Here is a 23,508-nt window from a genome sequence, read left to right as displayed (position 1 = left end):
ACGAATATGCCGTCTGCCCACGCTGGCTGGGTGCCCCACGGACACTGCTCCCCACGCTCTGCGGAGAGCCAGCCGGGGGGGGAGAGCCAGCCGGGGGGCGGGGGGGGAGAGCCAGCCGGGGGGCGGGGGGGGAGAGGCCAGCCGGGGGGCCGGGGGGAGAGCCAGCCGGGGGGGAGAGCCGGCCGGGGGGCCGGGCCGGGAGAGCTGCCTCCTTCGGCTCGCTGCCTGGCAGTGCCCAGCGCAAGTGGGACCAGCGCACGTGGGGGGGGGGCGCGCGCCGGGGGGGGGGGGGCGCGCGCCGGGGGGGGGGGGGTGCACGTGGGACCAGGGCACGTGGGGGGGGGGCGCGCGGGACCAGGGCGCGGGGGGGCGCGCGCGGGACCAGGGCGTGTGGGGGGGGCGCGCGCGGGGGGGGCACTCGCAGCGCCGTGGGCCCGCCTGCCCCGCCGCCCTCACCTTGTAGCTGCCGATGGTCAGCAGGATGTTCTTCTTGGGCAGCTTGAAGCCGGTGCTGAGCATGGCCTTGAGGTAGGCCTCGCAGCGGTTCTCCCCGAAACAGGCCACCTCGCCCGTGCTCGTCATCTCCACGCCCAGCACCACGTCCGCCCCCGCCAGGCGCGAGAAGGAGAACTGGGGCACCTGGGGGCGCAGAGAGCGGGGGGGGGGGCTCAGCCGGCTGCCCCGCCCGGCCCCCTCCGCCCCACGCCCCGGGCCTGCGCTCACCTTGACGCCCACGACCCCGGTGCCCGTCATCAGCCCCACGGGCTCCACCTCCTCGCCCACGATCACCTGGGTGGCCAGGGCCACCATGTCCACCCCCAGCACCTTGGAGACGAAGGGGAAGGAGCGGGAGACGCGCACGTTGCACTCGATCACCTTCAGCTGGTCGTCCTGCGGAGACGGGCGGGAGGGGGTGAGACAGGACGGGGGGGCACCGGGATCTGGCCCCCCCCTTTGGCCCCCATCCCTCCCCCTGCCTCCAGGGGCCTACCCCGGATCCCAGCCCCTTTCCCCTGCTTCTGGGGGCCGGACCCCTGACCCCAGCCCCCGCTTCCAGGGGACAGACCCCCCAACCCCAGGCCCTCCCCAGCGCATTGTTCCCATCTCCCCCATCTCAGGGGCTGCTTAGCCCCTTCCCCCCCGGGCCAGCCCCATGCTCTGGCTGGGCTGAGGCCTGCTGCCCGAGACGCCGGGGGCCGCCCCGCCCAGTACCTTGGCGATGAGCTGCAGGTTGAAGGGGCCGGTGACCTGCAGCTCCTGCCCGATGGCGTGCACGATGGCCTGGATCCGCTCCAGCGTCTTGGGGGTGATGTCCTGGGGCGGCGTCACCAGCGTGGCGTCCCCCGAGTGCACCCCCGCGTTCTCCACGTGCTCCGAGATGGCGATGGCCAGCACCGCGCCGTCACAGGCCACCGCGTCCACGTCGATCTCCTGGGGGCGCCGCGGCTCAGTGCCCGGCCAGAGCCCCCGCGACCCTGGGTACGGGCTCCCCAGGCCGATTCCCAGGGACCGGCCCCCGTATACCGCCCCACAGCCCCTCCCGAGCCCCACATCCCCGGGTACCGCCCCCCAGCCCCTCCCGAGCCCCACATCCCCGGGTACCGCCCCCCGCATACCGCCCCCCAGCCCCTCCCGAGCCCCACATCCCCGGGTACCGCCCCCCAGCCCCTCCCGAGCCCCACATCCCTGGGTACCGCCCCCCGTGCCCCGCATACCGCCCCCCAGCCCCTCCCGAGCCCCACATCCCCGGGTACCGCCCCCCGTGCCCCGCATACTGCCCCCCAGCCCAGCATCCCCACGTACCTCCCGAGCCCCACATCCCTGGGTACCGCCCCCCAGCCCAGCATCCCCACGTACCTCCCGAGCCCCCATATCCCTGGGTACCGCCCCCCAGACCCCGCATACCACCCCCCAGCCCAGTATCCCTGGGTACTGCCCCCCAGCCCAACCCCTCTCTGCCAGTGTCAGCCCCCTCCTAGGTGACAGGGGCCCCACCCTCCCTGTGTCCAGCCCCTCCCTGCACACGGAGTGACCCCCCCAACGGGCCCAGGACCCCCATCACGCCAGGCTGGAGTCAGAGCCTCCGGGGCGCCCTGGCCAGCCTGACCCCCGCCCGGCGCCCACCTTGGCCTCCTGGATGAACTTGGAGATGACGACGGGCTGCTCCTTGGACACGGCCGCGGCGCTGCACAGGAACTTCTCCAGGTCGCTGGCCGAGTAGGCCACGTTCATGGCGGCCCCGCTCAGCACGTAGGAGGGGCGCACCACGCAGGGGTAGCCCACTGCACCGCAGAACTGCTTGGCCGACTGCGGGAGACACGCGGCTGGGCAGGGCTGGCTCCGCCCCCGCCCCCGGAGCCCCCGCCCCTCGGGTCCCACAGGCCCCGCCCCCAGAGCCCCCGCCCCTCGGGTCCCACAGGCCCCGCCCCCAGAGCCCCCGCCCCTCAGGTCCCACAGGCCCCGCCCCCAGAGCCCCCGCCCCCAGAGCCCCCGCCCCCAGAGCCCCTGCAGGCCCCGCCCCCACCCCTCGGGGTCAGAGCCCCATCCCCCTCCCCTCCGGGTCCAAGAGCCCCCCCCCACCTCCATGTCGGAGAGCTCCTTCCAGAGGGGCTGGCTGATGCCGATGGTGTCCAGCAGGCGGGAGAACTTGAAGCGGTTCTCGGCCGAGTCGATGGCCTCGGGCGAGGTGCCCAGGATGCGGCACTGCTGCCGGTGCAGCGCCATGGCGATGTTGTTGGGCAGCTGCCCCCCCATGGACAGGATCACGCCCTCGGGGTTCTCCAGCTCGTAGACGTCCATCACCACCTGCCGGGGCGGGGCGGGGCGGGGCGCTGCAGCCAAGGGCGTTCCCGGCCACGGCCCCCCGGCCTGCCCCCCGCCCCACCTGTCCCGGCTGCAACGCCCCCAGCCTCCTCTCCCCCCCCCCTTCCCGGCCACGGCCCCCCGGCCTGCCCCCCGCCCCACCTGTCCCGGCTGCAACGCCCCCAGCCTCCTCTCCCCCCCCCCTTCCCGGCCACGGCCCCCCGGCCTGCCCCCCGCCCCACCTGTCCCGGCTGCAACGCCCCCAGCCTCCTCTCCCCCCCCCGTCGCGGCCGCCCCCCCCCTGCATGACCCACCCCCTGGCCTGTCCCAGCCACAGCCCCCCACCTCTCCCCAACCTCCCACCCCCTCTGCCCTCCCAGCATGACCCACCCCCCAGCATGGCCCAGCAGCAACCCAGCCAGCTCCGCCAGCCTCATGCCCCTCCCCCCCCCAGCATCTGCCAGCAGCTACCCCTCAGGCACCATGCCCCCCCCAGACTGCACCTCAGCGTGGGCAGCCCCGCCCCCGGCCTGGCCCCGCCCCCGGGCTCACCTCGAAGGAGATCTCGTCGAAGTAGAGCCGGTCGCACATGTCGTAGTCGGTGCTCACCGTCTCGGGGTTGTAGTTCACCATGATGGTCTTGAAGCCCATCTGGAAGAGAGGGAGCGTGGGGCGGGGGAGCCCGGGGCCCGCCCCTTGTGACGGGGGGGGGGCTGTGTCGGGCAGTCACTGGTGGCCGTGTTGGGCTGGGGTGACCCCTGCTGGCCGGTGCTGCTCTGCAGAGTCTGGGGGTGTCTGTGCACGGCCCGGGGGGGTCTCTGAGGGGGGCACGTCGGCCACGGCCCAGCAACTCTCACCTGGCCAGGGGAAGGGGCTTGAAGCAAGGACGGGGGGTGAGTGAGCGGAGGGTGGGAGAAGGGGCGGCCTGGGGGAGGGAAGCACGAAGGGAGCAGACTAAGTCCAGGGGGGGGGTCCAGGGGCCCGTGAACCCCCAGAGGACTAGGCTGCCTGCCCTGGCTCCTCTGGCAACGTGGAGCCTGCGCCGGGCCGTGTCTCGGAGACGCAACCACCCTTCTAGTCTACAGCCCGGCTGGGTCCCCTCCGGCTGCGGACGGGGGCGCAGGGCCGGGCCCCCCGACGCACCGTCCCCCCCCGCCCGGGGGCTGACCTTGCGCAGCTCCTGGATGCAGCCCACGGCGCACCAGTCGAACTCCACGCTGCTGCCGATGCGGTAGACGCCGGAGCCGATGACCATGATGTGGGGCTCGCGGAAGGCCAGGTCGTGCTCCGTCCCGTTGTACGTCAGGTACAGGTAGTTGGTTTGCGCTGGCCACTCCGCCGCCACCGTGTCGATCTGCTTCACCACCGGCAGGATCCGCAGGTCCTGGCGCAGCTTCCGCACGGCCAGCTCCGTGCTGGGGGGGCAGGGCTCAGCGGGGGGAGCAGGGCAGCCCCGCACGCCCAGCCAGCTCCCCTGAGCAGGGAAACCAGAACCTCCCTGCCCCGCCCCTTCGCTGCAAGCCCCGCCCCCTGCCCCTCCCCTTCACTGAAAGCCCCGCCCCCTGCCCCTCCCGTCCCCACCCCTTCCCTGCAGGCCCCGCCCCATGTCCCTCCCGGCCCCGCCCCATGTCCCTCCCGGCCCCGCCCCCCTGCCCCTCCCCTCCCGGCCCCACCCCCTGTCCCACCCCTTCCCTCCCGGCCCCGCCCCGTGCCCCGCCCCTGCCCCACCCCTTCCCTGCAGGTCCCGCCCCATGTCCCTCCCGGCCCTGCCCCAGGACTCTCCCCCCTCTAGGTCCTGCTCTCTGGCTCTACCTCTTCCCACTAGGTACCCCCACTGGCTCCTGCCTCTCCTTCCCCATCCTCGTCCCTTCACCCTACCCCGCCAGGCTCCTCTGCTGTGGGGCCGGGCTGGGAGCTGCAGCCTGGCCCCCTGCAGGAGGCAGTCCCTGGCCACAGTGGTGAGCCAGCCCCACTGCCCCACCCGTCACCTGACCTTTGGTGTCCGGTCAGTACAGCCCTGTAAGCAGACACCTGGCAGCCAGGCCGCAGAGCATGCTGGGAGCTGCACCCAGCTCTTCTATGCCCTCCCCCCCACCCGCAGAGACGAGCAGCGGTGGGAAGTCGCCATCACGCCCCCTCCCCTCCCTGGGGCCAGGCCCACCCCCCTGCCCTGCCGGGCCTACCTGAGCACCGCCTGGGCCACCTGCTTGTCGGAGAAGCCCAGCTGCTTGGCTTTGTGGAGCAGCGCGGGGGGCATGGGGCTGGGCCCCTCGCGGTAAGACTCCAGCCGCAGCGTGTGGTCCGTGATGTTCTTCATCTTGTGCAGGAACCAGCGGTCGATCTTGGTCAGCTCGTAGAGCCGCTCGATGGAGTAGCCGGCGCGCAGGGCGGCCGCCAGCACGAAGATCCGCTTGTCCGTGGGCGTCTCCAGCTCCTGCCGGGGCAGCGGCTCAGCGGTGAGCCAGGCCAGGGCGCCAGGGCAAACCCCCACCCCCGGAGCCCCGCTCACCATGTCGGAGGCCGGCTTCACGGTGTGGTCGAAGCCCACGCAGTTCTCGTCCACCATGCGCAGCGCCTTCTGGAAGGCCTCCTCGAAGTTACGCCCGATGGCCATGACCTCCCCTGCGGGGAGAGGGGCAGCGTGAGGGGGTGGCCTCTGCCCGGTCGGCGTCGGGGAGGGAGGGAAGCCCCCGCGGGGACGGCCGGCCGGGGACGGCCGCGGGGAGCCAGGCTCAGGGGCAGGGTCCCTGGGGCTGGCCAGGCCGGGGCCACGCACCCACGCTCTTCATGGAGCTGCCGATCTTGGTGCTGACGCGCAGGAACTTGCTGAGGTCCCAGCGCGGGATCTTCACCACGCAGTAGTCCAGGCTGGGCTCAAAGTTGGCCGTGGTGGAGTTGGTGACCGAGTTCCTGGGGGGAGGGACACGGTCAGCTGCCGGCCGCCTGCAGTGAGCACCCGGGGGGGGGGGGGGGGGGGGGGGGGGGGGGGGGCCGACTGGGGCAGAGCAGAGCAAAGGCAGCCAGGGAGACACCAGCGAGGGGGCAGAGGAGCCCCACGGCTGAGCCCCCTGAAGCTGGACAGGCCACGCCGCCTCCCCCAGACTCCGAAAGAGGAGATGGGGCGGGGGAGGGAGAGCATGGATGGGAGAAGTGCCCCCCCACTGCCCCCGCCCAGCAACCCCGAGAACAACCGGCCTGAGGAAGCCTGGACCAGCCTCCCCTCCGCCCACGGGGGGCCCCCAGCAGCTCGCCCGTGGGCGCCACGCAGGAGCCGTTACCTGAGGACGGGCAGGGGGATGCCCAGAGCCAGCTTGGCCGCCACGTAGGCCAGGGGGTAGCCGGTGGCCTTGCTGGCCAGGGCGGAGCTGCGGGAGAGCCGGGCGTTCACCTCGATGATGTAATACTGCGGGCCAAGCACAGGGCGTGAGAGGCGGCCGGAGCCGAGCCGTGCCACGGCCCCACGGCCCCACGCTCGCCGGGCCCGCCCCTCCCGGCCGGCCCTCACCTGCTCCGACTCGGGGTTCAGGGCGTACTGGATGTTGCACTCGCCCACGATGCGCAGGTGCTGCACCACCTTGATGGCCGTGCGGCGCAGCATGTTGTACTCCCGGTCGTTCAGCGTCTGGCTGGGCGCCACCACGATGGACTCGCCCGTGTGAATGCCCAGCGGGTCCAGGTTCTCCATGTTGCACACCTGCCGGGGGAGGAGGGAAGGGCCTGACCCCACTGCAGGGACGCAGCCGCCCCCCGGCCGAGGTGGGGCAGAGACGTGGGCCCGGCCACAGGCCGTGAACTGCCCAATGCTTCTGGGGACAGGAGAGTCCCCCCAGCCCCGAGGCCACCTGGAACCCTCAGCCCCCACTGGGCACCAGGGCCCCTCCAGCCCCCCATCCTGGGCAGGCCGGCTCAGAGCCAGGCCACGGGCCTCCACCCAACTCCTGCCCAGCCTCATGGGGCACCAGAGCTGGCAGACACCAGCCCCCAGCTGGGAGCCAGCAGGGGCCCCGGGGCGAGGTCTCCCCGCCCCCACCCCGGCTCCTTCCCCGCCCCCAGGTCCCCCCCTTACAGTGATGCAGTTGTCGTAGGCGTCGCGCACCACCTCGTACTCGATCTCCTTCCAGCCCTTCAGGGACTTGTCCACCAGCACCTGGGAGGTGTGGGCGAAGGCCTGGCTCACCAGCGCCGTCAGCTCCTCCCTGCCGTTGGCGAAGCCGGAGCCCAGGCCCCCGAGGGCGTAGGCCGAGCGCACCAGCACCGGGTAGCCCAGCCTCGCCGCCGCCGCCTGCGCCTGCCGGGACCAAGGCCGGGGGTCAGGGGCCACGCTGCAGGCTCTGGGAGAGGGGGGGATACGACAGGGGCCCGGGGCTCTGGGCGGGGGGGCACACAGGGCGACGACTCAGTGGGGCAAACAAGGAGCAGTGGGGGCAGGGCAGCGGGACTTGTGGAGGAGGCCAGAGCCTGGAGGTGCTGGGGCCACGGGCGACCCCTCCCCACCTCGGGTACCTGCTCCAGGGAGAAGGGCCCCCCCCCCGGTACCTGCTCCAGGGAGAAGGGGCGCCCCACCCCCCGGTACCTGCTCCAGGGAGAAGGCCGCCTCGCTGGGCGCCACGTGCTCATCGATCTCCTCCATCTTCTCCACGAAGACCTTGCGATCCTCCGTCATCTCGATGGAGGCCATGGGGGTGCCCAGCACCCGCACGTGGTACCGCTCCAGCACCCCGCCCTTGGTCAGCTCCACCCCGCAGTTCAGCGCCGTCTGGCCCCCGAAGGTCAGCAGGATGCCATCCGGCCGCTCGTTCTTGATCACCTGGGCACGGGGGCGGGGCCGTCACTGGGGGCGGGGCCAGGATCCACAGGCCCCGCCCTCAGAGGAGGAGTTATGGCTGGTGGGGGGTGGAGCCAGGATTCCCCCACCTCCACCCCCCCAGCGCATTTTTTGCCAAGTGTTTTCTGGGGAGCCCTGGATCCTGCCCCTGTGGCCACACGCACCCCGCGGGCGGGCTCACCTGCGTGACGTACTCGGGCGTGATGGGCAGGAAGTACACCTTGTCCGCCAGCCCCTTGGAGGTCTGCACCGTGGCAATGTTGGGGTTGATCAACACCGTCTGGATGTTCTCCTCCTTCAGCGCCTTGATGGCCTGGCCAGGGGGAGGAGAGCATGTGACAGCCACAATATCCCTCCGCCCCCCGGCCCCGGTTAGCGCCAGCCCCGCCCGGTATCCCTCCGCCCCCCGGCCCCGGTTAGCGCCAGCCCCGCCCGGTATCCCTCCGCCCCCGGCCCCGGTTAGCGCCAGCCCCGCCCGGTATCCCTCCGCCCCCGGCCCCGGTTAGCGCCAGCCCCGCCCGGTATCCCTCCGCCCCCGGCCCCGGTTAGCGCCAGCCCCGCCCGGTATCCCTCCGCCCCCAGCCCCGGTTAGCGCCAGCCCCACCCGGTATCCCTCTGCCCCTCGGCACCAGCTCCCGCCCTGTAGCCCTCGGTCCCTCAGTGCCATCCCGCACCCCACAGATCACTCGGCCCCTCAGCAGCAGCCCCCACCTCTTAGCAGCAGGCCCGTAGCCCTCCGCTGCTTTGCGCCAACTCCTGCCCTGTATCCCTACCCCTCCTTTTGCTCTGCACCAACCCTCCTGCCCCGTATTCCTCCGCACCACCCCATAACCTGCCCACAGCTGCGTGTTGTACAAAACGTGCCACCTAACCCATCGGGCGCCCACAGTGGCCAATGCCAGGTGCCCCAGAGGGAGTGAATCGAACAGGGAATGATCAAGCATCTCTCTCCTGCCATCCGCCTCCACCCTCTGACAACAGGCCAGGGACACCATCCCTCACCCAGCCTGGCTAATAGCCATTGATGGACTTAACCTCCATGAATGTATCTAGTTCTCTTTTAAACCCTGTTCTAGTCCTGCCTTCACAACATCCTCAGGCAAGGAGTTCCACAGGTTGACTGTGCGGTGTGAGAAGAAGAATTTCCTTTAATTTCTCCTGCCCATTAATTTCATTTGGTGGCCCCTAGTTCTTATATTAGGGGATCAAGTAAATAACTTTTCCTTATTCACTTTCTCCACCCACTCATGATTTCATAGACCTCTCTCCTATCCCCCCCTCAGTCTCCTCTTTTCCAAGCTGAAAAATCCCCGTCTCTAATCTCTCCTCATATGGGACCTGTTCCAAACCCCTCAGCATATTAGTTGCCCTTCTCTGAACCTTTTCTAAAGCCAGTGTATCTTTTTTGAGATGAGGAGACCACATCTGTACACAGTATTCCAGACGTGGGCGTTCCATGGATTTATAGAAGGGCAATAAGATATTCTCCGTCTTATTCTCTATGCATGGGGGGGGGGTGGGAACGGCAGGTGGGGGCTTGGGGCTTCTGAGGAAACTTCCTTGTCTCATTAATGCAATGAGGGAGCTTTGCCCAAGTCCATCTGCCCCTCTCGGGCAGGCTGGCGTGAGACGCTGGCAGTAACTGCCCTCTCCCTGGTGACTGACGACGCGAGCGGCAGCATGCCGGGGAGGGGAAAGCATGGGGCCCTCCCGCTCGACTTAGAGCAAACACACAACAGCGACCTCTCCACTGTCCTAGAGCAACAGACTTTCCACCCCGTATCAGGTGGTGTCACGTTATTGGATTGTAAAGATCCCTGCTGCACCCGTGGGGGGGGGTGCCCCAAAGTCTGTACAGGGGCCATGTGAGGGGTCACAGGAAAGCTGACGTTCTCCTGGTTCTGTGTCTGCTAGTCCTGCACGTGTGTGAGATCTGTGTGTGGAGTTAGACACATGGACTCTGGGTCGATGCTGGAAACTTCTCTGTCAGAGAGCAATGGGCCAGGCATCCTCAGGCAGGGATTCTGCTAATTAGCAAGGCTCTCAGAGAGGCGAGTACACACCTGAGGAATGTGTCTGGAACCTGCAGACCAGCCAGAGTCGTGATTGCTGGCTTGGGACGCAAGGATAGGTCCCTGGGCCATGTGACCCGCTCCAGCTTGGAAGAGACCAGGCATGGATGTAAAATGCCATGAGGCAGGCTCCATCTTGCCTTCCATTTTGCTACTGATCCCAGTTGCAGCCTTGCAAGGGACAGCGAGTCAGGAAGAATCGTGGACCCATCCTGACACAGGATGTAACCAGAGACGTTTAAGAGAGCAGAGATGTTACAAACTGCTAAGAGCCTGCACTGAGAACTGGGAGATTCGATGCATGTCATGTATTCTCCTTAACAACTTTACTCTCATGCTTGTCTTTCTTTCCGTAATAAACCTTTAGGCTGTGTCTAGACTGGCAAGTTTGTCCACAAAAGCAGCTGCTTTTGCAGAAAAACTTGCCAGCTGTCTACATTGGCCGCTTGAATTTCCGCAAGAGCACTGACGATCTCATGTAAGAAATCAGGGCTTCTTGCGGAAATACTATGCTGCTCCCGTTCGGGCAAAAGACCTTTTGCGCAAAAGGGCCAGTGTAGACAGCTCAGATTTGTTTTGCGCAAAAAAGCCCCGATGGCGAAAATGGCGACTGGGGCTTTTTTGTGCAAAAGCGCGACTAGATTGGCCAGGGATGCTTTTGCGCAAAAGTGCTTTTGCGGAAGAGCATCCTGCCAATCTAGACGCTCTGTTCCAAAAATGCTTTGAACGGAAAAGCTTTTCTGTTAAAAGCATTTGCGGAAAATCGTTCCAGTCTAGACGTAGCCTTAGATGGTAGATTCTGGAGGATCGGCTCAGCGTGATCTCGTGGGTAAGATCCAGAGTGTAAATTGACTGGGACCTGTGGCTGGTCTTTTGGGACCAGAAGACCCGTTCGGGGTGGGTGAGATGGGTTCTGTGTGTAGGCCCGGGGCTGATCGTGGCACAGGGAGAGCTGGGGTGTCTGAGGGGTTTCACTCAGTGGGACTAGTGTGTGGCCACTTGGGGACGGTCTCCAGTCAGGGGCTGTAAGGAGGCCTGAGTGTGAACAACTCGCCCTGAGTGGACACTCTCAGTGGTGCCCAGACCCGGCCCGGCCCGTCACAGGAGGGAAAGGAAAGAGCTTGATTTTGGCCCCGGGGAGTTTGCGAACAGGCAGCCTAGCTGCTAGGAGATGTTGCGAAGCCTGGGTTATGCTGTGTGTGCCTGGAGGGGGCAGATCTAGAGCAGAGACGAGGGAGGGCTGGGAGGGCTGGTGTTTTTCTGGAGTAAAGCAAATAGGCTGCTCTGGTAAATAAGCGTGGGGGGGGGGGGCGAGTTAGTCTGCACAGGATCAACTTCAAACCCAACAAACAGTCGGGAGTTCTTAGTCTCTCGAGTGCCACCGGACTATTGGGAGTTTTTTAACTTTATCTTGGTAAATAAGGACTCAGGCTTTAGCGAACAAATACTGGAGCCAAAGGCCGAGCTCGTGACTCTGCATGATCCCATCCCCGAGTTTACAGAGGGGTGTTTGTGGCGTCAAGGACAACAGGAAAGGACTCAGCCATGCCCTTTGCAGAACCATTCAACGTTTGCAAGACTTGTTAGAGATCACCGGCACATTCTCTATGCGTTTACTGAATGGCCACGTCTTTGCTTTCTTTATAGCGCTGGCTGCAGGCTGCCCCATTGGGGTGTTTACGAGCTTGAGCTGTTAGAAAGGGCGACAGTGTGCGGCCTCCAAGGGTCACTTCGATTTTCTTTGGGTTTGATTTTTAAATAAACATCGTAAGCATGGCTCATAGAATCCCAGAGCTGGAAGAGGCCTCAGGAGGTCATTAGTCCAGGCCCCTGCCCAAGGCAAGAGCAACCCAACTGTCCCTCGTTTCAATGGCTTTTCTCCTTTCGTATCTATAGACGATTTAACATCCCTATTTATAGCGAGGTGGTTTGTTTGTACCGGCGGCGCGCGCCCGCGCAACCTCGCCAGCCGGCGGCGCGCGCCCGCGCAACCTCGCCAGCCGGCGGCGCGCGCCCGCGCAACCTCCCAAGCCGGCGGCGCGCGCCCGCCCAACCTCGCAAGCCGGCGGCGCGCGCCCGCGCAACCTCGCAAGCCGGCGGCGCGCGCCCGCCCAACCTCGCAAGCCGGCGGCGCGCGTAAGAAATTTCGACCCACCCAATAGAGATGTCACCCCGCCCGCCCAAGGACAGAAAATGTTCCAGGGACACTGGTCCGGCCACAGCACTCAGTCAGGTCTCAGCTAAGACACTGGGTTTGAAGTGTTTGTGGGATCCCCGCGCCGGAACGTGACTCATTTACAAGGCCGCAGGGAGTGTTGCTGGGGCCTGGGGGTCTCCCTGCACACAGGCCAGGAGCACACTTGCTGGGGGAGCCTCGCAAAGGCCTGGGGAGGCTGCATGCCACCCCCACGCCCCTTCCGCGGCGCACCCCCCATATCCCGCTGTTGCTGCACCCCCCAGCCCGGGACTCACCTGGGAGCCGGAATAGTCGAACTCCCCGGCCTGCCCGATGGAGAGGCCCCCCGAGCCGAGGATGAGCACCTTGCGGGGCCGGGCCGTCTCGCCGCCCGCCGGGGGCTCCTTGCAAGTCAGCCACTCGCGCAGCCGCTCCCGCACTGGGGGAAAAGCCAGGCCCGGCAGCCGTGAGCCGCAGCACGGCCCAGGCGTAGGCCGGGCTCCCACCGCCCACACCCGGCCCGGACAAGCCCCAGCCTCCCTGCAGGCCCCAGGAGCCGGCTCTGGCCACCGGCACCTCGGCCTCCCTCCCGTCAACGGCATCCCCACCCGCCTGCAGCCTGAGCGCGCCCCCGAGGCAGCAGGGCCCAGCACGTGGCATGGGACAGCAGCACCGTGGGGCTCAGCCACGAGTTGCCAGGGCCCAGCCCGCGGGCACTGACCAGCCCAGCCCAGCCCGCGGGCACTGACCAGCCCAGCCCAGCCCAGCCCGCGGGCACTGACCAGCCCAGCCCAGCCCGCGGGCACTGACCAGCCCAGCCCAGAGCCAGGCCTCGCCCCTACCTGTCTTGGGGCTCTGGCTGCCCGTGCTCGCGTCCCGCACGGTCTCTAGGAAGACGTCAAAGAGGCCCTCCAGGTCCGTGGGGCCGGCCCGGTGCTCTGGGTGAAACTGCACACTGCAAGGGAGCAAGCGCGCCGGCCCGGGTCAGACCCGCCTCTCCTCCCTTCCCCCGCAACCCTGGGCCAGACGGGCACCTCCTCCCCTCCCCTCCCCCGCAACCCCGGGCCAGATGGGCACCTCCTCCCTTCCCTTCCCCTGCAACCCCGGGCCAGACGGGCACCTCCTCCCCTCCCCTCCCTTCCCCCCGCAATCCCGGGCCAGATGGGCACCTCCTCCCTTCCCCTCCCCTCCCCTCCCCTCCCCCCGCAACCCCAGGCCAGACAGGCACCCCCTCCCCTCCCCCACAATCCCGGGCCAGACGGGCACCTCCTCCCCTCCCCTCCCCCGCAACCCCAGGCCAGACGGGCACCTCCTCCCCTCCCCTCCCCCGCAACCCCAGGCCAGACGGGCACCTCCTCTCCTCCCCTCCCCTCCCCTGCAATCCCGGGCCAGACGCGCACCTTCCTGTCTCCTCTTCCCCCCCCCCCCCCATAATCCTGGGTCAGAAATTCACCACCCTGCCCCCCCGCATCAATCCCAGGTCAGACGCTCTCCGCCCCCGTTGCTAAGACCCTACTACCCAGCACCAGGCCCACGGTGCCCCCGCCATGCCACAGCCAGCCCCCTCCAATCCCCATCGTCAGTGGGAGCCCCCACCTGAAGAAGGGCAGGGTGGCGTGCACCAGGCCCTCGTTGGAGTGGTCGTTGGCGTTGGTGAAGAGCGCGGCCCAGCCCGGGGGCAGGCTGGCCGGCTCCACCGCGAAGCCGTGGTTCTGCGCGGTGATCAGGCAGCGCCGCGAGTCCTCGTGGATGCAGGGCTGGTTGTGGCCTCGGTTCCCGTACCTTGGGGGGAGGGGCAGGGGGAAGGGTCAGCAGCGGCCCCTGCCGTGGGGAGCCTGCGTCCAGCTGGTACCGCCCCTCCCCTCAGGAACGGGCCCTTGTGACGCAGCTGGGATCCGTTCTCTCGCATGGGACGCCACGGTCCTGAGTAACCCCGTGTGCGTGCCTCAGTTTCCCTGGGCACAGCACCGGTCGTGAGGTGGGGGTGGGAATTTGGGTGGGACATCCCCCCCCACCCCAGGCACACAAGGGCTGATGCCTGGGAGGGAGGCTGCAAGGCTGGGGCAGGGTGCCGAGTAGCTGAGGGTGAGCGGAGGGGGGCTAGGCCCTGAACCCCCCACTCCCCATGCCGGGTTGGCCTGGCTGCCTAGTCTGTCGCATGCTGCGTCCCTGGGGACCAGGAGCCCTTCCCCCCAGCCGGCTCGGAGCCCCTCGGGCTGCGGGTGGGGGCAGGGCCGGCGACACCCCTCGGCGAGGCACCGCTCGGCGCGAGGGGCCTGATGGCCCTGCACGGGGGGCGGCCCCATAAGCCCCAGGCTGGGTGCAGACCGGAGGGCTCTCCGTGCCAGAGCCTGGCGCACGCCTGACCTGGCCAGTCTCCCCAGTGCGGGCCCACGGACGGGGCGTCAGACCCCCCCCCCCGCACTCACTTCATCTTGTAGGTCTTGGCGCCGATGGCCAGCGCCAGCAGCTGGTGCCCCAGGCAGATCCCGAAGACGGGCTTGGGCCGGGCCGCGCCCAGCACCCGCCGCAGGCTGGCGATGGTCTCCTGGCACGAGAGCGGGTCCCCGGGGCCGTTGCTGACGAACAGCCCGTCAAACTCTGCAGGGACAGGCCGGGTCAGCGGCTGGGTGGGCTCCCCTCCCCCCCCCCCCCCGCCGAGCCCCAGCCCCTCACCTGCGCTGTCCAGGGGGTGGTCCCAGGGCACCACGGTCACGGCCGCCCCCCGCTGGCACAGGCATCGGAGCTGGTTGTACTTGAGGCCACAGTCCACGGCTGTGACCCTGGGCGAGCCGCCGGGGTTGAAGACTCGGGGCTCCTGCCAGGATAACAGAGGCCAGTGGCGGCCAGGCCCCCAGCCGGCAGAGCGGGGAGCCTGGCGTCACGGCCCACGGGATCCGCGCTGCGTCCCAGCTTTGCAGCGGCCCCTCGTGAGCCCCGGCCCAGGAGTGGGGCGGCCGCCCCCAGACCCCAGCCGGCAGAGCGGGGAGCCTGGCGTCATGGCCCACGGGATCCGCGCTGCGTCCCAGCTTTGCAGCGGCCTCCCGCGAGCCCCAGCCCAGGAGTGAGGCGGCCGCCCCCGGACCCCAGCCGCATGCAGCCCCCACGCGGCGTTTCGTACGCAGCAGGGCTCACTCGGCACCTGGCCCCAGCCAGAGCCCCCCGGCCCCCCTCGGAACAGGAGCACAGCACCCGCTCGCTCCAGCGCCCGCAGGCCCTGCCCAGCCTGGCTCCGGAACGCCCCCAGGTGTGAAAACCCAGCGCCCCAGCTCTGCAGACCCTGGCACCAAAGCGCTGAGACACCCACCCAGAGGGGGCCCCAGACCCCAGACTGTGGCCCCGTCTCAAGCCCCTGCCCCTGCTCTTCCAACGTGTGCAGCCAGCAGGGGGGACGGGGACGCTGCTGCAAAGCAGCCCCTGTCTGCAGGGGTCCCAGAGGGGAGCTGGCCCTCACCAAGCAACCCCGAGTCACGGCAGCCAGGCCGGCCGCGGGCAGAGGCTGCTCCGGCACCAGCCCGTCCGGGCCAGGCCGACCGCGGGCAGAGGCTGCTCCGGCACCAGCCCGTCCGGGCCAGGCCGACCGCGGGCAGAGGCTGCTCCGGCACCAGCCCGTCCGGGCCAGGCCGACCGCGGGCAGAGGCTGCTCCGGCACCAGCCCGTCCGGGCCAGGCCGGCCGCGGGCAGAGGCTGCTCCGGCACCAGCCCGTCCGGGCCAGAGGCTGCTGGGACTGAGTATCCCGGCCCGCGCCGGACGCTGCACCCTGCACTTTAACCGTAGTAACAGCCCAGCGGCTCCTCCAGCGTTTAACCGGCGGAGCCGCAGCGCAGGCGGCTCTGGAGCTGGCATGGGCCAGGACTGCTCGGTGCCGGCTCCAGTCGTCTTCTCTGGAGCGCGGCCGCGGCGACTAATCGCACAGTCGACACCAATCGCACTGGCTGTGCGGTCGGCCAGGTAACCCCCTTTTAACACCCGCAGCACCCCCGCCCCGGGGCCCCCCCTCCCGGCCAGCCCCCTCGTACCGGCAGCGACACCCCCCGCCCCGGGGCCCCCCTCCCGGCCAGCCCCCTCGTACCGGCAGCGACACCCCCCGCCCCGGGGCCCCCGGCCAGCCCCCTCGTACCGGCAGCGACACCCCCCGCCCCAGGGCCCCCCCGGCCAGCCCCCTCGTACCGGCAGCGACACCCCCCGCCCCAGGGCCCCTCCCGGCCAGCCCCCTCGTACCGGCAGCGACACCCCCCGCCCCAGGGCCCCCCCCGGCCAGCCCCCTCGTACCGGCAGCGACACCCCCCGCCCCAGGGCCCCCCCGGCCAGCCCCCTCGTACCGGCAGCGACACCCCCCGCCCCGGGGCCCCCCCCGGCCAGCCCCCTCGTAGCGGCAGCGACACCCCCCGCCCCGGGGCCCCCCCCGGCCAGCCCCCTCGTAGCGGCAGCGACACCCCCCGCCCCGGGGCCCCCCCCGGCCAGCCCCCTCGTACCGGCAGTGACACCTCCCGCACCAGGTGCCGCATGTTGGGGTCCTCGAAAGGCAGGTTCGTGTCACTGCTGCCGTCCAGCACCAGCCGGCCCAGCAGCGTCCCCTTCTCCCGGATCCTCTTCGTCAGAGCCCTGGTGTCCACCCCTGGCAGAGACCCAGGCTCAGAGCTCTGCCCCCGCCAGCCCTGCCCCCCAGCCCCTAACCCAGCTTCAGCCCTCCCTCGCCAGCCCCGAGCTTCCCCCCCCGAGCCTACTGCCCCCCCCCACAGAGCTTACGCCCCCCCGAGCCTACTGCGCCCCCCCCACGGAGCTTACGCCCCCCCGAGCCTACTGCACCCCCCCCAAGGAGCTTACGCCCCCCCGAGCCTACTGCGCCCCCCCCACGGAGCTTACGCCCCCCCGAGCCTACTGCGCCCCCCACAGAGCTTACGCCCCCCCCGAGCCTACTGCCCCCCCCCACAGAGCTTACGCCCCCCCGAGCCTACTGCACCCCCCACAGAGCTTACGCCCCCCCGAGCCTACTGCCCCCCCCCCCCACGGAGCTCCCACTCCCTCCCTGTAGGCCCATCCCAGAGTCCCTGCCTCCAGCCTAGACCTTCTGCCCCTCCCCAATATCCAGCCTAGCCTGTAGCCCCTCCCATCCCTGACACTGGCCCCAGACCCCCAGCTGCTCCCCACCTTCCAGCCCGGGGATGTTCTGCTCCTGGAGCCACTGGCTGAGCGAGCGGGTGGCGCTCCAGTGGCTGGGGGTCTGCGCGCACTCGCCCACGATGAGCGCCGCCACGTGGATCTTGCTGGACTCGAACCACTGCGGGAGAGCACAGAGTGAGGGGCAGGCCCCTTCCCCACCCCCCAGCGCAGGGCCCACCCGCCCCCCGGCTGCATTCCCACCGCGCAGGCACCCCCCGCTGAGCCTGGCATGTCTGGGGGGGGCTCCCGTATCCGCCCCCCGCCGGCCACGCAGCCTCTCCTGGGGGCACCCAGGCCTGGCCTAGCTCCCAGCCACAGGGCGCTCTGGGTCAGGCTGCTGCCGAGCCGCCAGACACACGGTGCAGGAGGCAGACGGGCGCGGGGGCCCGGCTCCCTGGCACATCCCCGCATGGGCACGCGCCGCTCTGGCCTTCCCTCGCTCCGCGGGCTGCTCTGCGGCCCCAGTACCGCACGGGCATCGGCACCTGCCCCGTGCCCTGGCCAGCGGGCGCAGGAGACCCGGCACCTCTTCCCCGCCGCGACTCAAACCACCTCTGTCCGGAGGTGCCCGGCTCACCCTGCTGAGGCCGTAGGGGTCCAGCTCGTCCGGAGGCACGCCGTAGTTCCCGATCAGCGGGTACGTCAGCACCAGGATCTGGGACTTGTAGGAAGGGTCTGTCAAGGCCTCGGGGTAACCCACCATGCCGGTCTGGAAGACTGCGGCCAAGGCCAGGAGAAAGAGCTCTCAGCACGGCACGGCACGGCTCTGCAGGGAGGGCAGGGCCCCGGAGCCCGGCACCACAGCCCCTGGGCGTCCCCAGCCCAGCCCGGCACTGCACCCCCCGGCTGTAGTCAGCACAACTCTGCCAGGGAGAACAGGGCCACGGAGTCTGTCTCCGCAAACCACCACCCCGGTTGTACCCAGCACAACTCAGCAGCCTAGGACTGCACCCCCCCGGCTGTATCTAGCACAGCTCGGCAGCCTGGCACACTGTCCCCGGCTGTACTCAGCAGAGCTCTGCCATGGTGGGCAGAGCTCGGGAGCCCAATACCATGCCCCTGGCTGTACTCAACCTGGCTCTGCAGCCCGGCACTCAGCCCCCTCTGGCTGTAGTACCGGCTCTGCTTGGAGGGTAGGGCCCTGGATTGCACCACCCTGCCCGCCGGCTGTACTTAGCACAGCTCTGCATGGAGAGCAGGGCTCCGGATTGCAGCACCCTGCCCGCCGGCTGTATTTAGCACAGCTCTGCATGGAAAGCAGGGCTCCGGATCGCAGCACCCTGCCCGCCGGCTGTACTTAGCACAGCTCTGCATGGAGGGCAGGGCTCCGGATCGCAGCACCCTGCCCGCCGGCTGTACTTAGCACAGCTCTGCATGGAGGGCGGGGCTCCGGATCGCAGCACCCTGCCCGCCGGTTGTACTCAGCACAGCTCTGCATGGAGGGCGGGGCTCCGGATCGCAGCACCCTGCCCGCCGGCTGTACTCAGCACAGCTCTGCATGGAGGGCGGGGCTCCGGATCGCAGCACCCTACCTGCCGGCTGTACTTAGCACAGCTCTGCATGGAGGGCGGGGCTCCGGATCGCAGCACCCTGCCCGCCGGCTGTACTTAGCACAGCTCTGCATGGAGGGCAGGGTCCCGGATTGCAGCACCCTGCCTGCCGACTGTACTTAGCACAGCTCTGCATGGAGAGCGGGGTCCCGGATCGCAGCACCCTGCCTGCCGACTGTACTTAGCACAGCTCTGCATGGAGGGCAGGGCTCCGGATCGCAGCACCCTGCCCGCCGGCTGTACTTAGCACAGCTCTGCATGGAGGGCGGGGCTCCGGATCGCAGCACCCTGCCCGCCGGCTGTACTCAGCACAGCTCTGCATGGAGGGCGGGGCTCCGGATCGCAGCACCCTGCCTGCCGGCTGTACTTAGCACAGCTCTGCATGGAGGGCGGGGCTCCGGATCGCAGCACCCTGCCCACCGGCTGTACTTAGCACAGCTCTGCATGGAGGGCAGGGTCCCGGATTGCAGCACCCTGCCTGCCGACTGTACTTAGCACAGCTCTGCATGGAGAGCGGGGTCCCGGATCGCAGCACCCTGCCTGCCGACTGTACTTAGCACAGCTCTGCATGGAGGGCAGGGTCCCGGATCGCAGCACCCTGCCCGCCGGCTGTACTTAGCACAGCTCTGCATGGAAAGCGGGGCTCCAGATCGCAGCACCCTGCCCGCCGGCTGTACCTAGCACAGCTCTGCATGGAGGGCGGGGTCCCGGATTGCAGCACCCTGCCTGCCGACTGTACTTAGCACAGCTCTGCATGGAGAGCGGGGTCCCGGATTGCAGCACCCTGCCTGCCGACTGTACTTAGCACAGCTCTGCATGGAGAGCGGGGTCCCGGATTGCAGCACCCTGCCCGCCGGCTGTATCTAGCACAGCTCTGCATGGAGAGCGGGGTCCCGGATCGCAGCACCCTGCCCACCGGCTGTACTTAGCACAGCTCTACATGGAGAGCGGGGCTCCAGATCGCAGCACCCTGCCCGCCGGCTGTACTCAGCACAGCTCTGCATGGAGAGCGGGGTCCCGGATCGCAGCACCCTGCCCACCGGCTGTACTTAGCACAGCTCTACATGGAGAGCGGGGCTCCAGATCGCAGCACCCTGCCCGCCGGCTGTACTTAGCACAGCTCTGCATGGAGGGCAGGGTCCCGGATCGCAGCACCCTGCCCGCCGGCTGTACCTAGCACAGCTCTGCATGGAGAGCGGGGTCCCCGATCGCAGCACCCTGCCTGCCGGCTGTACCTAGCACAGCTCTGCATGGAGGGCGGGGCCCCAGATCGCAGCACCCTGCCCGCCGGCTGTACTTAGCACAGCTCTGCATGGAGGGCAGGGCTCCGGATTGCAGCACCCTGCCCGCCGGCTGTACTTAGCACAGCTCTGCATGAAGGGCAGGGCTCCGGATTGCAGCACCCTGCCCGCCGGCTGTACTTAGCACAGCTCTGCATGGACAGCAGGGCTCCGGATCGCAGCACCCTGCCCGCCGGCTGTACTCAGCACAGCTCTGCATGGAGAGCGGGGCTCCGGATTGCAGCACCCTGCCCGCCGGCTGTACTCAGCACAGCTCTGCATGGAGAGCGGGGCTCCGGATTGCAGCACCCTGCCCGCCGGCTGTACTTAGCACAGCTCTGCATGGAGAGCGGGGTCCCTGATCGCAGCACCCTGCCCGCCGGCTGTACTTAGCACAGCTCTGCATGGAGGGCGGGGCTCCGGATCGCAGCACCCTGCCCACCGGCTGTACTTAGCTCAGCTCTGCATGGAGGGCGGGGCCCCAGATCGCAGCACCCTGCCCGCCGGCTGTACTTAGCACAGCTCTGCATGGAGGGCGGGGTCCCGGATCGCAGCACCCTGCCCGCCGGCTGTACTTAGCACAGCTCTGCATGTAGGGCAGTGTCCCGGATTGCAGCATCCTGCCCGCCGGCTGTACTTAGCACAGCTCTGCATGGAGAGCGGGGCTCCAGATCGCAGCACCCTGCCCGCCGGCTGTACTTAGCACAGCTCTGCATGGAGGGCAGGGCTCCGGATTGCAGCACCCTGCCCGCCGGCTGTACTTAGCACAGCTCTGCATGGAGGGCGGGGTCCCGGATCGCAGCACCCTGCCCGCCGGCTGTACTTAGCACAGCTCTGCATGTAGGGCAGTGTCCCGGATTGCAGCATCCTGCCCGCCGGCTGTACTTAGCACAGCTCTGCATGGAGAGCGGGGCTCCAGATCGCAGCACCCTGCCCGCCGGCTGTACTTAGCACAGCTCTGCATGGAGGGCAGGGCTCCGGATTGCAGCACCCTGCCCGCCGGCTGTACTTAGCACAGCTCTGCATGGAGGGCGGGGTCCCGGATCGCAGCACCCTGCCCGCCGGCTGTACTCAGCACAGCTCTGCATGGAGAGCGGGGCTCCAGATCGCAGCACCCTGCCTGCCGACTGTACTTAGCACAGCTCTGCATGGAGGCCGGGGTCCCGGATCGCAGCACCCTGCCCGCCGGCTGTACCTAGCACAGCTCTGCATGGAGGGCGGGGCTCCGGATCGCAGCACTGTGCTCGCCGGCTGTACTTAGCACAGCTCTGCATGGAGGGCGGGGTCCCGGATCGCAGCACCCTGCCCGCCGGCTGTACCTAGCACAGCTCTGCATGGAGGGCGGGGCTCGGGATCGCAGCACCCTGCTCGCCGGCTGTACTCAGCACAGCTCTGCATGGAGGGCGGGGTCCCGGATTGCAGCACCCTGCCTGCCGGCTGTACCTAGCACAGCTCTGCATGGAGAGCGGGGTCCGCGATCGCAGCACCCTGCCTGCCGGCTGTACCTAGCACAGCTCTGCATGGAGAGCGGGGTCCCCGATCGCACCACCCTGCCCGCCGGCTGTACTTAGCACAGCTCTGCATGGAGGGCAGGGTCCCGGATCGCAGCACCCTGCCCGCCGGCTGTACCTAGCACAGCTCTGCATGGAGAGCAGGGTCCCCGATCGCAGCACCCTGCCCGCCGGCTGTACTTAGCACAGCTCTGCATGGAGGGCAGGGTCCCGGATCGCAGCACCCTGCCCGCCGGCTGTACCTAGCATAGCTCTGCATGGAGAGCGGGGTCCCCGATCGCAGCACCCTGCCCGCCGGCTGTACCTAGCACAGCTCTGCATGGAGGGCAGGGTCCCGGATAGCAGCACCCTGCCCGCCGGCTGTACCTAGCACAGCTCTGCATGGAGGGCAGGGTCCTGGATAGCAGCACCCTGCCCGCCGGCTGTACCTAGCACAGCTCTGCATGGAGGGCAGGATCCCGGATCGCAGCACCCTGCCAGCCGGCTGTACTTAGCTGGGGCCCCGGATCGCAGCACCCTGCCCGCCGGCTGTACCTAGCACAGCTCAGCATGGAGGGCAGGATCCCGGATCGCAGCACCCTGCCCGCCGGCTGTACCTAGCACAGCTCTGCATGGAGAGCGGGGTCCCGGATCGCAGCACCCTGCCCGCCGGCTGTACTTAGCTGGGGCCCCAGATCGCAGCACCCTGCCCGCCGGCTGTACCTAGCACAGCTCAGCATGGAGGGCAGGATCCCGGATCGCAGCACCCTGCCCGCCGGCTGTACCTAGCACAGGTCAGCATGGAGGGCAGGATCCCGGATCGCAGCACCCTGCCCGCCGGCTGTACCTAGCACAGCTCTGCATGGAGAGCGGGGTCCCGGATCGCAGCACCCTGCCCGCCGGCTGTACCTAGCACAGATCTGCATGGAGAGCGGGGTCCCGGATCGCAGCACCCTGCCCGCCGGCTGTACTTAGCTGGGGCCCCGGATCGCAGCACCCTGCCCGCCGGCTGTACCTAGCACAGCTCTGCATGGAGGGCAGGGTCCCGGATCGCAGCACCCTGGCCGCCGGCTGTACCTAGCACAGCTCTACATGGAGGGCAGGATCCCGGATCGCAGCACCCTGCCCGCCGGCTGTACCTAGCACAGCTCTGCATGGAGAGCGGGGTCCCGGATCGCAGCACCCTGCCCGCCGGCTGTACTTAGCTGGGGCTCCGGATCGCAGCACCACGCCCCCCCACGCTGTGCTCAGCACAAGTCTGCAGCCAGGCACCACACCCCCGGCTGCACCCAGCACTGCCCAAGCGGGGAGCAGGGATGGGGACGGGTCACGGAGAACCCCCCCCCCCAGTTCAGTTAACCAGGTCCCCGCCCGCCCCCTTGCACCCGTGGCAGGCAGCCCGGCTGGGCCTAGGGGCGGGGGCAAGTGCGTGTCCCCCCTGCCCCCCGAGGGGGACGCTCAGCCCCAGGCCTGCAGCAGAGGCCGGGGCACCAGGCAGAGCCCGGGAAGAGGCCCCGGGGCAGCCTGGCCAGCCGGGGGGGGGCGAGCGGCGCTGGGCCCCGGGATCACGCCCCCCCCGCAGCTCCGCCCCCCCGCTCCGCTCGGCCCCCCCGCTCACCCACTTCCCCGGCGGCGCCGCGCGGGGCCCCGAAGGGGCGGCCCCTTAGCACGGCCCCGTCCTGCAGCTCCAGGCGGCCCATGGCGGCGGCGGGCGGGGCGGCCACGTGCGCGGCGGGACCGGCGGGGCGAGCGGGGCCTGCGCCACGAGCCGGATGCGGGATGGGCGGGGCCGAGCGAGCCCCGCCCCCGGGCTGGCCCCGCCCCCTGCGCAGAGCGGCCCGCGGGGGGGCCGGGGGGCTCCGGATCGGACCGGGCGGGCGGAGCGTCCTCGCGCGGCCTTGGCTCCCTGCGCGCTACAGGGGGGCGGCCCCCGGCCCGGGCGCGGGGAGACCCAGTGTGCAGTGCGCAATAGCAGTGACCCCCAGTGTGCAGTGCGCCCCATTGTCCAGTGCCCCCCATTGTCCTGTGCCCCCCATTGTCCTGTGCGCAATAGCAGTGACCCCCATTGTCCTGTGCCCCCCATTGTCCAGTGCCCCCCATTGTCCTGTGCCCCCCATTGTCCAGTGCACAACAGCAGTGACCCCCATTG

At 69.2% G+C, this 23,508-nt stretch overlaps 1 protein-coding gene across 5 annotated transcripts in view; it reads right to left on the bottom strand.

Annotated features, from left to right (window-relative positions):
• The window catches only part of CAD (carbamoyl-phosphate synthetase 2, aspartate transcarbamylase, and dihydroorotase), a 36,088-nt gene extending 12,950 nt beyond the window's left edge, over positions 1 to 23,138 (bottom strand). For 2 of the 5 annotated variants that reach the window (XM_075914497.2, XM_075914498.2), the window contains exons 1-24: positions 22,978 to 23,138; positions 17,617 to 17,756; positions 17,028 to 17,157; positions 16,352 to 16,494; positions 14,552 to 14,693; positions 14,305 to 14,476; positions 13,472 to 13,657; positions 12,718 to 12,830; positions 12,172 to 12,314; positions 7,809 to 7,940; positions 7,376 to 7,609; positions 6,869 to 7,090; positions 6,308 to 6,496; positions 6,081 to 6,205; positions 5,579 to 5,712; positions 5,312 to 5,424; positions 4,986 to 5,236; positions 3,971 to 4,217; positions 3,355 to 3,453; positions 2,581 to 2,805; positions 2,125 to 2,307; positions 1,213 to 1,431; positions 724 to 891; positions 457 to 639 (exon numbers count right to left, since the gene is read on the bottom strand). In XM_075914497.2, coding sequence (XP_075770612.2) covers positions 457 to 639; positions 724 to 891; positions 1,213 to 1,431; positions 2,125 to 2,307; positions 2,581 to 2,805; positions 3,355 to 3,453; positions 3,971 to 4,217; positions 4,986 to 5,236; positions 5,312 to 5,424; positions 5,579 to 5,712; positions 6,081 to 6,205; positions 6,308 to 6,496; positions 6,869 to 7,090; positions 7,376 to 7,609; positions 7,809 to 7,940; positions 12,172 to 12,314; positions 12,718 to 12,830; positions 13,472 to 13,657; positions 14,305 to 14,476; positions 14,552 to 14,693; positions 16,352 to 16,494; positions 17,028 to 17,157; positions 17,617 to 17,756; positions 22,978 to 23,059 — 3,975 coding nt within the window. In that variant the 5' untranslated portion in view covers positions 23,060 to 23,138. Of the gene's footprint in view, positions 1 to 456; positions 640 to 723; positions 892 to 1,212; positions 1,432 to 2,124; positions 2,308 to 2,580; positions 2,806 to 3,354; positions 3,454 to 3,970; positions 4,218 to 4,985; positions 5,425 to 5,578; positions 5,713 to 6,080; positions 6,206 to 6,307; positions 6,497 to 6,868; positions 7,091 to 7,375; positions 7,610 to 7,808; positions 7,941 to 12,171; positions 12,315 to 12,717; positions 12,831 to 13,471; positions 13,658 to 14,304; positions 14,477 to 14,551; positions 14,694 to 16,351; positions 16,495 to 17,027; positions 17,158 to 17,616; positions 17,757 to 22,977 lie in introns of all 5 variants that reach the window. The other 3 variants (XM_075914495.2, XM_075914496.2, XM_075914500.2) reach the window with 2 other exon arrangements.
• Positions 23,139 to 23,508: the final 370 nt, after the last annotated feature.

Source organism: Pelodiscus sinensis, chromosome 3 (assembly GCF_052426305.1).
Source record: "Pelodiscus sinensis isolate ZL-2025 chromosome 3, ASM5242630v1, whole genome shotgun sequence".
Taxonomy (NCBI): domain Eukaryota; kingdom Metazoa; phylum Chordata; order Testudines; family Trionychidae; genus Pelodiscus; species Pelodiscus sinensis.
The sequence above is the reverse complement of the archived record's forward strand: the minus strand, read 5'-3'. Positions and strand labels throughout refer to the sequence as shown.